Source organism: Geotrypetes seraphini, chromosome 14 (assembly GCF_902459505.1).
Source record: "Geotrypetes seraphini chromosome 14, aGeoSer1.1, whole genome shotgun sequence".
NCBI classification, from domain to species: domain Eukaryota; kingdom Metazoa; phylum Chordata; class Amphibia; order Gymnophiona; family Dermophiidae; genus Geotrypetes; species Geotrypetes seraphini.
This window is the reverse complement of record NC_047097.1, coordinates 33,380,141-33,394,948: the sequence shown is the minus strand read 5'-3', so window position 1 is coordinate 33,394,948 and position 14,808 is coordinate 33,380,141. Positions and strand designations below refer to the sequence as shown.

General features: G+C 47.1%; 1 protein-coding gene across 7 annotated transcripts in view; it reads left to right on the top strand.

Moving 5' to 3' along the window:
* LOC117347945 (neurogenic locus notch homolog protein 1-like) overlaps positions 1–14,808 on the top strand; it is a 284,187-nt gene that overhangs the window by 33,987 nt on the left and 235,392 nt on the right. For all 7 annotated transcript variants that reach the window (XM_033919452.1, XM_033919449.1, XM_033919455.1 and 4 more), the window contains exons 6-7: positions 81–176; positions 13,627–13,719. In XM_033919452.1, the coding sequence (XP_033775343.1) occupies positions 81–176; positions 13,627–13,719 (189 nt within the window). The remainder of the gene's footprint in view (positions 1–80; positions 177–13,626; positions 13,720–14,808) is intronic.

Sequence of the window (14,808 nt, the reverse complement as noted above, 5' to 3'; positions counted from 1 at the left end):
TCTGTGGTTCATGGCCAGCTCTTGTTCTTTTGACCATTGAGATAATGAGGAATTCTCTTCCTTTCTTTTTCTCCTTGTAGTTACCTGTGCATCTTCCTGTAAAAATGGAGGGACATGTCAGCCCTCAGGAAACTGCTCTTGTCCTGTAGGATACACTGGGAGACTCTGTGACTCTGGTGAGTTGAGGGGCAATTCCTTTACGCCTCGTTGAAAAAGGTTATGGGGGTAAAAGCATAGTGACTTTGGAGTGTGTTTTATTAGAGCTTTTATTAACATTATTTGTATGACCATTGGGCTTTTGTGAATGATTGGTATTTAATTAGGAAGGATTTGTGGGTTGATCTACCCCCTAATTCTATTTCCAGTGGAAAAGGAACATGGGTCGTGACAAGTGAGTTCTTTCCCTTTACCTGCAGTCCTGGATTTGAAGTCTGTAAATTCAGCACTGAGTGCCCAGAATCCAAGTAGATACTGTATATTCAGTCATAGCCTCGGTGGCACCGGGGGAGTTCCTAGCCTCGCTGGATTTGTTGGAGGCTTGCTTACATATTCCCATTTTTCCGGAACACAGAATGTTTCTCAGGTTCTATGTACTGGAGAGACATTTCAAGTTTTTAGCAAGCCCTTTCGGTGTGACAACAGCACCTTGTACCTCTACAAAGATGATGGTTGTTGCAGCAGCGGTGCTCCTGCTCAAGGCAGGGATTCAGGTCCATCCATACTTGGACAAATAGCTAATTAGAGCCTCGTCCAAAGCTGACAGTCGCAAGCTAGTGATACAAGTTGTTCAGCTTCTGCAGGACCTGGGATGGATTATCAATTTCCAGAAGAGTCACCTGGACCTGGTCTAATCCCTGGAGTACTTGTGGATTCTTTTCAACGTGGCAGAAGACCATGTTTCCTTCCAGAATCTTGCAAACTGAAGCTAAGATGCCAGATTTTGGAGATCCTGGCAATGCAAGCTCTTAGGGCTTGTCACTACCTGCACCTGCAGATACTGGGGTCAAAGGTAGTGATCATAGAGGTGGTACCTTGGGTGATAGCTCATTTTTGCCTTCTTCAGAATGCACTACTATCCCTCTGGTCTCTGCAAACTGATCCACTCCAGATGCAGTTACCCTGGATAGTGGAAGTACATCAAAGTTTATGCTGGTGGCTCCGGTCAGAGACGCTGTCCAAGGGCTTGCCTTTCCTCATTTTCTCTTAGGTGTTACTGATGACAGATGCCAATCTTTACAGCTGGGGAAGTTATTGTGAGTGTTGCCCAGCTCAGAGCTGCTGGTTACCCTTTCAGAGAAACTGGTTCATCAAGAGATTGGAACTGAGAGCCATTTGGCTAGTGCTGCAGTCTTTCAAAAAGACCCTGGAAGGCAAAGCGGTCAGTGTCTTCTCTGACAATGCCACACCAATGGCATGCGTCAACAGACAGGGAGGCACTGAGAGTGTTCTGTTGAAACTGGAGGCCCAGTTGTTGTTTCGCTAGATGGAAGCCCACCTAGAAGCCTTATTGGCGGTACAAGTAGCAGTAGTGAACAATGTGCAAGCCGATTATATCAGTTGTCAGACCCTGGATCTAGGGGAGTGGTGTTTGGACAATAAAGCTTTCAACAGCATTTTAAAGCACTGGGGGAGGCTGACAATGGTGATGGTGTCAGCAGACAACAAGAAATTCGCTTGGAACTTCAGCAGGAGATTTGAGCTGGGAAGCGCCGGTGTGGATGCCTTAGTACAACCTTGTCCAACAAAGGAGCTGCTATACGTTTCCCCTGAGGCCTATGGTAGGCTAGGTCATTTGAAGAACAGCAACCCATTTTGGATTGGTGATTCTTGTGGAGTCTGATTTGCCACTTTGCCCATTATACGTGGATCTAGAATGAATACAATGGGACAGATGTCTCAGGCTGCTACTTCTTCTAACCAATTGCCCTGGAGAATCCAGAACATTTTGAGCTCATGGCATGGATCTTGAGCGTGCAACCCTAGCACAGAAAGGTATGTTCAAAGGTGATCATAGCTATCTTTCTACAATCCAAGAAGCCAGCGACAGTCATGGCTAATGTTAAGGCTTGGAAGACTTTTCAGCACTGGTGTGGTGTGCTGATCATAAAATGGAGCCTTATAAGGCTCTGATACTGTAGTCCTGTCATTTCTTCAGGACGATCTTGAAAAAGGCCTGGTGTTGCTTCTCTCAAGGTGCAGGTGACAAGCCTCTTGTGCTTTAGAGCTCGACTGGAGAAAGTGTCCTTGGCTTGCTATCTTGATATAACCAAATTTCTGAAGGAAGCGTTGCGGTTGTATCCTCCTGTGCATCAACCATTTCCTACATGGAATCTTAATATTGCTTTACAGGCTCTCTATAAAGCCCGCCTCAGTGACAAGGGTTTTGGAGCTGCAGGCATTATCATGCAGAGAGCTTTATAGTTATTGTAATTTCTGTTTAAATCTTTATTAATTTTCCAAAGTTAACAAAAATGCAGTACAGTATCTAGACAAACAACATTATTCATATATCATATATACATTTATAATCAATCAAAATCCCCACATCAAGATAACACCCCCCCAGCCAATACCTTGCAAGAGAATAAAATATCCCTCTCCCTCCCTCTGGGTGTGTGTGCAATATACCAACAGGATCAAAGGAAAAAAACAATTACAATGCATCCATAAAAGATATCGAAGGGCCCCAGATTAACTTAAATCTCTTAGTATGACCCATTATATCTGCGTTCATTTTTTCTAATCTATAAGTTAAGCATAAATTTGCCCACCAAAAATTAAAGTTAAAGCGATCCCAGTTCTTCCAATTGTGCTTAATCATTTGTATGGCTACCCCGGTCATGATAAGGAAAAGCCGCCCTCTATATATGTCCAATGAGGGCTTCAGATGTAACATCGTCCCACATATAGTAATTTCTAATAAAACAAAACAAAAAAAGGAATGACACGATAGGAAGGGGGGGTTATGTTTGCGCAGAAAAAGGAGAGAGATGAAAAATGGGAAAAGAGTTAAGAGAAAGCATCTTTAAATAGAAAAGCCTTAAGGTTAGATTTAAAGTTGCTTAGGTTAGCTTCTTTCCATAAGTTAGGGGCTATAACAAGAGAAGATGGTTTTACGGGAAGTATTATAGAAGGTATGGCAGACTGAGGGGACTGAGAGAAGATTTTGTTCGGCCGAGCGAAACGATCTGGCCGGGGAATATGGTATTAGCAGATGATCAATGAATGCTGGTGCATGTTCAGTTTTTGTTTTAAATATAAGCAGGAGAATTTGGTTCATAGTCAGTGTCACGCAAGACACCAGCGCGTCGACAATCCAGCGCTGACAGTTCAGCGCAAGACAGAAGTGCGTTGCCGAAAGCTGCCGAAAAACTTTTTTAAGAGCTCCGATGGGGGTGTGTGTGGGGACCCCCCCCCACACTTTAATGCATAGTGTTCGCGCTGCCATTGGGGGTGTGTGGGGGGTGCAACCCCCCACATTATAGAGAAAACGGAACAGTTTCCGATTTTTTTCAGGTAAGGTTCCGTTTTCTCTATAATGTGGGGGTTTGCACCCCCCACACCCCCTTCCCAACAGCAGCGCGAACACTATGCATTAAAGTGGGGGGTTTCCCCCCACCCCACCCCCCCATCGGAGCTCTTAAAAAATAAAATTTTTGGTGGCTTTCGGTGGCGCGCTTCTGTCTTGCGCTGAATTGTCAGCGCTGGATTTTCGGCGCACTGGTTTCTCGCGCGCAATTATCCCGTCACCAGAGAATTTTGTATGTTATTCGATGGGTGACTGGGAGCCAGTGGGAGTTTTGAAGTAGTAGTGTGACGTAGTCATACTTCCTTTTCTAATTAATAATTTGAATGGCAGTGTTTTGGATAATTTGAAGTCTTCTAATCTCCTTTTGAGTAATCCCTTGGTATATGGAATTGCAATAGTCTAGAGATGGGAGATCACTAAGGAATAGATTAAAACAGGGGTAGGCAATTCCGGTCCTCGAGAGCCGGAGCCAGGTCAGGTTTTTAGGATATCCACAATGAATATGTATGAAATGGATTTGCATGCACTGCCTCCTTGAGATGCAAATCTATCTCATGCATATTTATTGTGGATATCCTGAAAACTTGACCTGGCTCTGGCTCTCGAGGACCGGAATTGCCTACCCCTGGATTAGAATATTCAATGATTGGGGTTCAAGAAGGGTGGCAATAAATAGACTGTATCATCTTTAGTTTAAAAAAGCATTTCCTAATGACTATGTTTATCTAATAGTGGAAAGAGAGTTTGTTGTCTATGGTAACGCCAAGAAGTTTAATGGTATTGTACAATTCATTTGGTGTTTATTTTATACTGATAGGGAGCATAACGGTTTCGTGGTCATTAATAGGGAAGAGAAGTGCTTTGGTTTTAGTAATGTTGAGAGAGAGCATATTTTCTGTAAGCCATTGATTTATTTTGTCTAGTTTGTTAGAAATGTACCTTCTGCAGTCCTTGTGGCCCAACAAGGAGGATTGCTGGCAGCATGTTTAGGCAGGGAAGTTCGATGCCGGTCAGGAGGTTGGTCCCGGTGTAAGAGAGCAGCGCCAGGAAGTGGGAGGTCGGTCCCGGTGTATGACAGCAATGACAGCCATCTTGGGAAGAGAGGAGTGGCTGAAAGGGGGACAGCAATGCACCAGTGGTCAGAGGGAGGAGAGGAAAGGAGGACAGCAGTGCACCAATGGTCACTGGAAGAGAGGGGGAAAAGCAGCATGCCGGTCAACAGGGATAACTTGAATATAAACTGAAACTCCCATTTTGGAGCCCCAAAATCTCAGTTTATATTCGAGTATATATGAAATCCGGGCAAAGGAACTTTGCACCAAGTGCCCTTTTACTGAATACTATCTTAGCACAGATCTTTCCAGCTCCTACCTTTAGATGCCATTTACCTAACCTAACTCCTGAGTTCTTAGTGCTCCCAGATATTTAAATGACTCCACTGGTACAATTCAATTGCTCCATAAAACTGGACAAATATTGAGGTAATAGACACATCCCGTCATTCAACAGGCTACTTAGCAATATTTACAATCAATGGATGGACTGTCAAATGTTTTTGAACCTCATCTAAACAGTGTTAAAATTTCATAAAATCAGGTTGTAAAGGCATAATCGTAACCACTAACCACCTGATATTCAGCCTGCGATGGTAAGCGGCATCTAAACTACTCCCAGCTCTGAATATCTGGTACCAGTGGTCTTATTATTAGGTACCATCGACTCATGTTCAAGTTCTAGTGAATTGATGAACATCATCAAGTTTTTGTGCAGTTTGAATTTGCGCAGTATGAATTTGATGTCAAATGCGATCCTCCGCCTTAAGTTCAAGTTCAATTTATTTAATATACCGCAAACATAAAACCCAAGTTAAAATCTAAGTGATTTATAATGAATAGATATTGGGGAGGTAAAACAATACAAAAAGAAGCTATGATTGCTCTGACATCTCTGCTGAAACCTGTCGGTCTTGGGAAGCCCTACTGGTAGCAAAACTACCAACAGCATAGGTTCCAGCTTTTCAGATGCGCACAAGCCCCAGTGGCACGACAAGCCCATGTACCATGACAGCTGTCACCGGCTTCTATTCAGACTGTTGACCAGTTAATTTTAGCCTTTGATGTCCTAGCCTTATGTGGTCACTTAGTCAGCAGACAGAAAATTGCTGCTAATCAGCTACGAGCTCTGCCCCCAGCCCACCCCTAACCTAACTGATTAGGAAATGGCCGGTTAGTAATTATATTTATTGGCACTAGATGGTTAAATACTACTAAATATCATGTTATCCCAGGACAAGCAGGCAGGTATTCTCACTAGTGGGTGATGTCATCCGACAGAGTCCCGATACGGACGTCTCACAAGCATATTTTGCTTGAAGAAACTCAGAAGTTTCGAGAAGCCCGCACCGAGCATGCGCCAGTGCCTTCCCGCCCGATGCTCCGGGCGTGTCTCCTCAGTTCTTTTCTTTCCGCGGAGCTCAGAAGTTTTACTTCAATTCTGCGCTGACTGATTTCCCGTTTTTTTGCCTTCTAATTGCCGCAATTTGGGGTTTCTTTTACTCTTTATCGTGTGTTTTCTTTGTTTTATTCTTTTTCAAAAAAAAAAAAAAAAATTTTTCCTTCCGGCGAGTCGGCCGGGTCAGCCACATGGCTCAGGCCCCGCTCCTTCGATCTCGCGGCGGAGCTTTTAAGGCCTATGTCCCGGCCAATCACCGGTTTTAAAAAGTGTAGCAAGTGCCAGCGCGCGATTTCGCTGACGGACCCGCATCGACGCTGCCTGCAGTGTCTTGGTCCAGAACATTTCCCGAAATCGTGCCGGCCTTGTTCCACTCTTACAGCGCGGGCGTTTAAGCGGCGCTGTGTATTGTGGGAGTCGATGTTCAAGATGGAAGCTGCTAAGGAACCTTCGGCTTCAACTTCATCGGCCGCTTCGCCTGTCCATGCGAAGCCAGCTACTACTCCTGCTAATCCGGGCCTTCTGAAGCCAGCTTCGTTCACTCCGGCTTCGGCCCCGAGTTCGGCGCCGGTGCCTGTCCTCGGCTCAGGTACTGCCTTCCACCATTCCACCCGTGGTCATTAAGGTGCCGAAAGCTTCCAAGCAGAAGCACTCGACCACGAAGGAGCGCGAAGACCGTGCTGGAGGACCCCCTTTCAGTGCGGATCCCTCCATATCGGCTTCGCTACGGTCCCTCTTGGAAGCTCAGTTTGTCGAGCTCATGCAAACTATGGGACCCAGGTTAATTGCCTCCATCCAGGGTGACCTCCCGGTCCTGATTCCGAGGGGCGGACCGCCCCTCCTCCTCCTCGCCGGTCGATCTCGCTACTTGGCGAGGAGGAGCGACGTAGGGCGGCCGGTCCCTCGAGGCGGGCTTCCTTCAGCGACATGCCTCCTTTGGAGCCCATCACGCCTCCACGCCAACAGGGCGAGAATCCTCCTATAGGTAATCGAAGCCCTGGGCATAGCAAATCTCAGGAAGAGTTCTTCCGCACCCCATACCAGGCCTGGGCTGCGTCACGTGATGCGTCGACCATCCAGCCTCTTCGATCTACAGCTTCGAGTCCCATTCACTCGCTGGAAGCTTCAGGGGACCATATGAAGTATCGTCATTCTCGCTCTCCCTCCAGGCACCATGAGGGGCATCGGTCCAGGCATTCATCACGGCACTCCTCGCGCCACTCTGAGGTTTCGCCGCAGAAGAAGCTGCCACGTCTGGGGTACTCTTCCTCTGACATGTCTCCCCCGGAGGGGCCGGAGTACGAGGAACCGTCTACCTCTTTTTCTCCCTGTCGATCCCAAGTCTCTCTGGATCCTGAGGCCTCAACTTCGTCCAGTCCCTCTCGGAGACCTGTACTGGCGGACCAGTTGTCCTTTTCTTCTTTTCTCCGACAGATGGCTGATGACTTGGATGTTACTTTGGACACTGGGTCTCGATATTCTAAGGAGTATCTCGACACCATGGATTTGCCTCACCCTCCTGCCGAGTCTCTTCGACTGCCTCTCCATAAATTGCTGGATCAGACATTTATGAGATGTTTTGAGACGCCTTATTCTATTCCTGCAGTACCGGGCAAGTTAGATGCACGATACCGCACAGTCCATCACAAGGGGTTCGAGGGCTCTCAACTCTCTCACCAATCCCTGCTGGTCGAATCCTCCCTCAAGCGATCCCATCCCTCCCAGGTGTATGCCTCTGTGCCACCGGGTCGCGAGGGCAGGACGATGGATAAGTTTGGGAGAAGAATCTAACAGAACTCGATGATGGCTTCCCGAGTTCTTAACTATAACTTCTACTTTGCATCTTATTTGGAGTTCTTCCTGCCTGTGCTTCGCAAATTTACTCCCTACATCGATTCTCAGGCTCGATTTGAATTCAAGGAAGTGGTAGCCTCGCTTTCCCAGCTTCGTCTCCAGCTGATGCAATCCTCGTACGATGCCTTTGAGCATTCGGCACTTGCTGCTGCCTGTTCCGTGGCCATGCGTCGGTAGGCATGACTTCGGACCATTGACATGGACCCGAACCTCCAGGACAGGCTTGCTAATGTGCCTTGTGCTGGAGCGGATCTGTTTGACGAGTCCATCGAGACGGTAACGAAGAAGCTTTCTGACCATGAAAAGTCTTTTCAATCTATCCTTCGGCCTAAGCCCAAGCCTCAACAGTCTCGGCCTTCTAGACCGCTCTTGATCTATCAGCGGCGTTTCACTCCAAGGCAGGCTCCGGCTGCGAGACAACCAGCGAAGAGGCAGCCTCCTCAGAAGGCTCAACAGAAACCTCAACCGCCGGCTGCACCCAAGGCTACTCAGCCTTTTTGACTCCATCCCAGGGAGCATAACCACCTTCGTTCTGCATTCCCCTGTTTTTCCCATCGGGGGTCGCCTCCACCATTTTTATCATCGATGGGAGGCTATTACCACCGACCTCTGGGTCCTTTCCATCGTAAGAGAGGGATACTCTCTTCAATTCCATCGGGTCCCTCCGGACCACCCTCCAAGAGAGTATCCTTCCAACTTGACGCAGACCGCCCTCCTTCTTCAGGAAGCTCAAGCTTTGCTCCGGCTTCGGGCCGTCGAGCCGGTCCCGATGGACCAGCACAACCGGGGTTTTTACGCCCGGTACTTCCTCGTCCCGAAGAAGACGGGCGACCTGCGACCCATTCTGGACCTTCAGGTCCTCAACAAGTTTTTGGTCAAGGAGAGGTTTCGCATGCTGACCCTTGCTTCTCTCTACCCCCTCCTCGAGCAGAACAACTGGTTATGCTCTCTGGATCTCAAGGAGGCCTACACTCACATTCCCATTCATCCGGCCTCCCGCAAGTTCCTCAGATTTCGGGTGGGACATCTGCATCTGCAGTATCGAGTGCTTCCATTCGGCCTATCCTCGTCTCCCAGAGTCTTCACGAAGTGTCTGGTGGTGGTGGCCGCTGCACTCCGGAACAGGGGTCTTCAGGTGTTTCCCTACCTCGACGACTGGCTCATCAAGGCCCCCTCAGCTCCAGAGGTCATTTCGGTGACCCTGGCTACGATTTGCTTCCTGCAGAGTTTAGTCTTCGAGATCAACTTTCCCAAATGTCATCTCCAGCCTACCCAGTCTCTCCCCTTCATCGGGGCGGTCAAGGACACCATTCAACTCCGAGCATTCCTTCCTCCTCAGTGCATGGATGCTCTTCTTCGTCTCTGCCAGTCTGTGTCTTCTCGCCAGTCTATCTCAGCGAGACACATGATGGTCCTCCTGGGCCACATGGCCTCTACAGTTCATGTAACGCCTTTTGCCAGACTTCATCTCAGAATTCCTCAGTGGACCCTGGCTTCTCAATGGACTCAGGTGTCAGACCCTTTGACTCGACACATCATAGTCACTCCTGCTCTTCGGCAGTCTCTACTTTGGTAGATGACCTCTTCAAATCTATCCAGAGGTTTGCTGTTTCACACTCCTCCCCACCAGAAGGTTCTCACGACCGATTCCTCAACCTATGCCTGGGGGGGCTCATCTGGATGGGCTTCGCACTCAGGGATTCTGGACCGGTGCGGACCGACTCCATCAAATCAATCTTCTGGAGCTCAGAGCTATCTTCAATGCTCTTCAAGCTTTTCAACATCTGCTTCACGACATGGTAGTCCTCATTCGCACAGACAACCAGGTCGCCATGTATTATGTAAACAAGCAAGGGGGCACGGGATCGGCCTCCCTCTGCCAGGAAGCTCTCAAAGTCTGGGATTGGGCGGTTCACCACAACGCCTTCCTCAAAGCTGTCTATATTCAGGGGAAGGACAATGTCTTGGCAGACAACTTGAGTCGTCTCCTCCAGCCTCACGAATGGACTCTCCATTACAACCCCCTTCATCAGATCTTTGCACAATGGGGGACGCCTCAGATAGACCTCTTTGCGGCTCCCCACAACTTCAAACTGCCTCAGTTTTGCTCCAGGATCTACACTCCTCATCGCCTTGAGGCAGATGCCTTTCTGCTGGATTGGGGGAATCGCTTTCTGTATGCGTTTCCTCCATTTCCTCTCATTCAGAAGACTCTGGTCAAGTTAAGATTCGACCATGCCACCATGATTCTGATAGCTCCTCGGTGGCCCAGGCAACCTTGGTTCTCCCTTCTACTTCAACTCAGCAGCAGGGAGCCGGTGCTTCTTCCAGTGTTTCCTTCACTACTTACTCAACATCAAGGATCACTGCTTCATCCCAACCTGCAGTCTCTCCACCTGACAGCTTGGTTCCTCTCAACGTAACTCCTCACCAGTTTTCACAGGCGGTGAGGGAGGTCTTGGAGGCTTCCAGGAAGCCTGCTACTCGTCAATGCTACTCCCAGAAGTGGACTAGATTTTCTTCCTGGTGTGTTTCCAAATCCAAGGAGCCTCAGCGAGCCTCTCTATCCTCTGTATTGGACTATCTTCTACACTTGTCTCAGTCTGGTCTCAAGTCTACATCTATACGAGTCCACCTGAGTGCTATTGCGGCTTTCCATCAGCCTCTACAAGGGAAACCTCTCTCTGCTCATCCTGTGGTTTCCAGATTTATGAAAGGACTTTTCCATGTCAATCCTCCTCTCAAACCTCCTCCAGTGGTTTGGGATCTCAATGTTGTCCTTTCTCAGCTTATGAAGCCTCCTTTTGAGCCTCTCAACAAGGCTCCACTTAAGTATCTCACCTGGAAAGTGGTTTTTCTGGTGGCCCTCACGTCTGCTCGCAGGGTCAGTGAGCTTCAGGCCTTAGTGGCGGACCCACCTTTCACAGTATTCCATCATGACAAGGTGGTCCTCCGCACTCATCCGAAATTCCTGCCTAAAGTGGTCTCTGAATTTCATCTCAACCAATCCATTGTACTTCGAGTGTTTTTTCCAAAGCCTCATTCTCATCCTGGAGAATCTGCTCTTCATACTCTGGACTGTAAACGTGCTTTGGCTTTCTACCTGGATCGCACCAAACCACACAGAACTGCTCCTCAACTTTTCGTCTCCTTTGATCCAAACAAGTTGGGACGACCTCTCTCTGCTCATCCTGTGGTTTCCAGATATCCAGATATTCCAGGTATCGAAGCGCACCATCTCCAACTGGATGGCGGCTTGTATCTCTTTCTACATTGCCCAGGCTGGATTACCCCTTCCCTGTAAGGTCACAGCCCATAGGGTCAGAGCAATGGTAGCCTCTGTAGCCTTCCTCAGATCGACACCGATTGAGGAGATTTGTAAGGCTGCCACTTGGTCCTTGGTTCATACATTCACCTCTCATTATTGTCTGGATACGTTCTCCAGACGGGATGGGAAGTTTGGCCAAACTGTGTTACAAAATTTATTCTCCTAAGTTGCCAACTCTCCCACCATCCCATTGAGGTTAGCTTGGAGGTCACCCACTAGTGAGAATACCTGCCTGCTTGTCCTGGGATAAAGCAATGTTACTTACCTTAACAGTTGTTATCCAGGGACAGCAGGCAGCTATTCTCACTTCCCTGGGTTGGCTTCTCTGCTAGCTACCTGAATTGAGGAGACACGCCCGGAGCATCGAGCGGGAAGGCACTGGCGCATGCGCGGTGCGGGCATCTCGAAACTTCTGAGTTTCTTCAAGCAAAATATGCTTGTGAGACGTCCGTATCGGGGTTCTGTCGGATGACATTACCCACTAGTGAGAATAGCTGCCTGCTGTCCCTAGATAACAACTGTTACGGTAAGTAACATTGCTTTCTGGTTTATCTGGGGAGGAGCCTCTCCTGCTCAGTTAACTCTTTAGAATATCAGGTGGTAATAACATTTCATCTGCATAAAAATGAGTTCTGATCCTGATCCAAGAGTCTTGGATACCTGAGGCTCATAAAGCTGGAGAGAGGGCTGGTCACCCAGGCAGTCCATACCCTAACCTTTTGCATCTGGCTCACTGATCAGCTATCTTATTTATTTATTTATCTGAACTAGTGCGGCCCGATTCACGATTCAAATCGGTTCACTGATTCACTTCGGGTGAATCGATTCGAATCGATTTAAAACAAAAAAAATCGACTTCCCAATTTGGTAACTGACCCTCCCCCTTGCCCCCTAAAGCAGGAGTGGCAGCACTGCTCTTGCTGGCCGGCTGCTGCCGCGCCTGCTTTAGAGGGCAAGGGGGGAGGGTCAGTCGGGAGGTGCTGGTGTCCGGCTTCCCCTCTGGCCTCCCGCGCACCATTTACCTAATATGAGCAGCCTGCAGAGAAGATTGTAGTGCTAGCTATATTTGCAAACTGCCATAGGTCTTCGGAGCTGTTTCCTCTGCCGCAGTCCCGACCCTCCTCTGACGTCAGAGGCAGGATCGTGGCAGAGGAAACAGCTATGAAGACCTATGGCAGTTTGCAAAGATCGCTACCACCGCAATTTTCTCTGCAGGCTGATCATATTAGGTAAATGGTGTGTGGGAGGCCAGGGGGAATGCGCAGGCCTTCCGGGGGTGGGAGGGGGGTGCTCAGTCCTTTGGGGTGGGTGAGGGGGTGGGGCAGGCCTTCAGGGGTGGGATGCAGGCCTTCAGGGGGGACAGGTCTTTGGGGAGGTGTAGGCCTTCAGGGGGAAGGTGCAGACCTTCAGGGGAGGGGGGCCCTGATGTAGAAGTACACGGAGGGAAGGAAGGAGGGGTTCAAAGAGACGTGCATATGACGGACTTTGGGGGGGAAGAAATAATGGGTGTAAAAATAGAGGAGAGGGAGAGATATGATGGACAATGGGATTTAGGGAGGGAAGGAACAAAAAGGGAGAGAAGTTGGACACAAGGGATGGTGTAGAGGGGGGTTAGAGATACTGGATAGGAGGGTAGTTGGGAAAAGAAAGGGAGAGATGGTGGGGAAGGTGGAAGAGATGCTGGATGAAAGGGTAGTTAAGAAAAGGTGGATCTGTGGATGGAGATGAAAAAAAGAATGATGCCAGACCTCCGGGGGAGGGAAAGGAAACGGAAGGGGAGGACAGAGATGGCAGATGGATGGTTAGAACTGAGAAATAAGAAAGAAGGAGACCCTGGCAAGCAAGTTATCAGAAGACAACCAGAGCCTGGGATCAACAAGATTTGAATAATGACAAGACAACAAAAGGTAGAAAAATTAATTTTATTTTCTGTTTTGTGATTACAATATGTTAGATTTGAAACATGTATCCTGCCGGAGCTGGTGTTAAACCGCAAATGTGAGCTAGGAAAGAGGAAGGAAGAGAAAGGAAAAGTATTTTTTTGTTTCTTAATTTTGTTTACACCACAGTGCCAGTGTGGTTAGGAGAAGGTAAAATAAACCCCCAGGATGTTTGAAAAAAGCACCCAATTGGGCAGGAAAATCGAATCGAATCGAAAAATCGATTCAATAGGCTGAATCGAATCGAATTTTTTTCCCTGAATCAGGCAACACTAATCTGAACTGCTCAGCATCATAGGCGTGCATCATTATTTAGTTCAAATATTTTTGTTTATCTTATCTGAAATTTGAGTGGAGCTTGAGGTTACATCTTTCTGAGCAGTTGACTGGGCCCAATCTCATGATAATGTTGAAAAGTCATAATGCTGGGTGTTGGGTCTTCGTTTGCTTTAATACTCTAGTGTAATTAAGATGATATGGTTAGGATAATGCTTATATGATGTGATTTGGTCTCCTTTCCTCAGTGATCTGTGACAAAAGTTGTATCAATGGCTGGTGCAGTTCTCGTGACATGTGCTCCTGTAATTATGGATACACTGGAAAAAATTGCAGTACAGGTAAGAGACCAGGAGGGAATAGAAAGGCTGAACTCAGAGATTTGTAAAATGATGTGCTATTAATGAAGAAATAATTTTATCAACAGATAAGTGCAACTTAGAACATCCAACATGGGCTGTGCTTCAGCAAACTTGTTTTGCAGCAACCCCCCATCAGCAGTAATAGGAAGCTCAGGGCCGCAGCTGGAGGACTGCATTCGCGGACATCGGTGTGATGACATCATGCATGTGCGTGACATCATTGCGTTGATTTTTGTGCATTTCTGGGTGCCCTCCAGCTGCAACCCTGAGATTAGTGTGCCGCAGCTTAAAAAGTTTGCAACACACCGGCATAGTAAATAGCTTACTGCAACTCCCACAACAGGCCTGATTAAAACTGAACTGTGGTGATTTTCCTGCATACTTTGCCAACAAAATTTTTTTTTTTTTTTAAACTTCTTTATTCATTTTTACATCAATCAACAAGTTTACAATTTTATACAATATATTATACACAATCACTTGTACATTCTTAACCACAAATCTTACCAGATTGTAAAATATCCCACCCCCATCCCCTCCCATTTCTATACTTCAATCATTATCATATTCTATCTTTTTCATTATATATTCAATCAGTCTTGTAAAGGTGCCAACTCATTTGAATATGTCATTAATGGCCCCCATATCTTTTTTAAATTATTATAATTCCCATTCTGTAATGCAATAGCTTTTTCCATTCTATATATATAACACACTGTATTCCACCAAAACGTAAAATTCAGACTTGTATAATCTTTCCAATTCCTAGTTATGTGCTGAATGGCAACTCCTGTTAATATTAATAATAATTTATTATTGGATCCTGAAATTTGACTTTTATATCTCATTAAAGTGCCAAATAAAATTGTATCATAGGACAGGGCAACATGATTTTCTAATAACAAATTAATTTGGGGCCAGATTGACTTCCAGAATGCATTTATACAAGGACAGAAAAAAATTAAATGATCTAAAGTCCCTGCTTCCTGCTTACAATGCCAACATCTATTAGACCTAGAATTATCTACTTTCTGTAAACGAACTAGGGTCCAAAACACTCTATGCAAC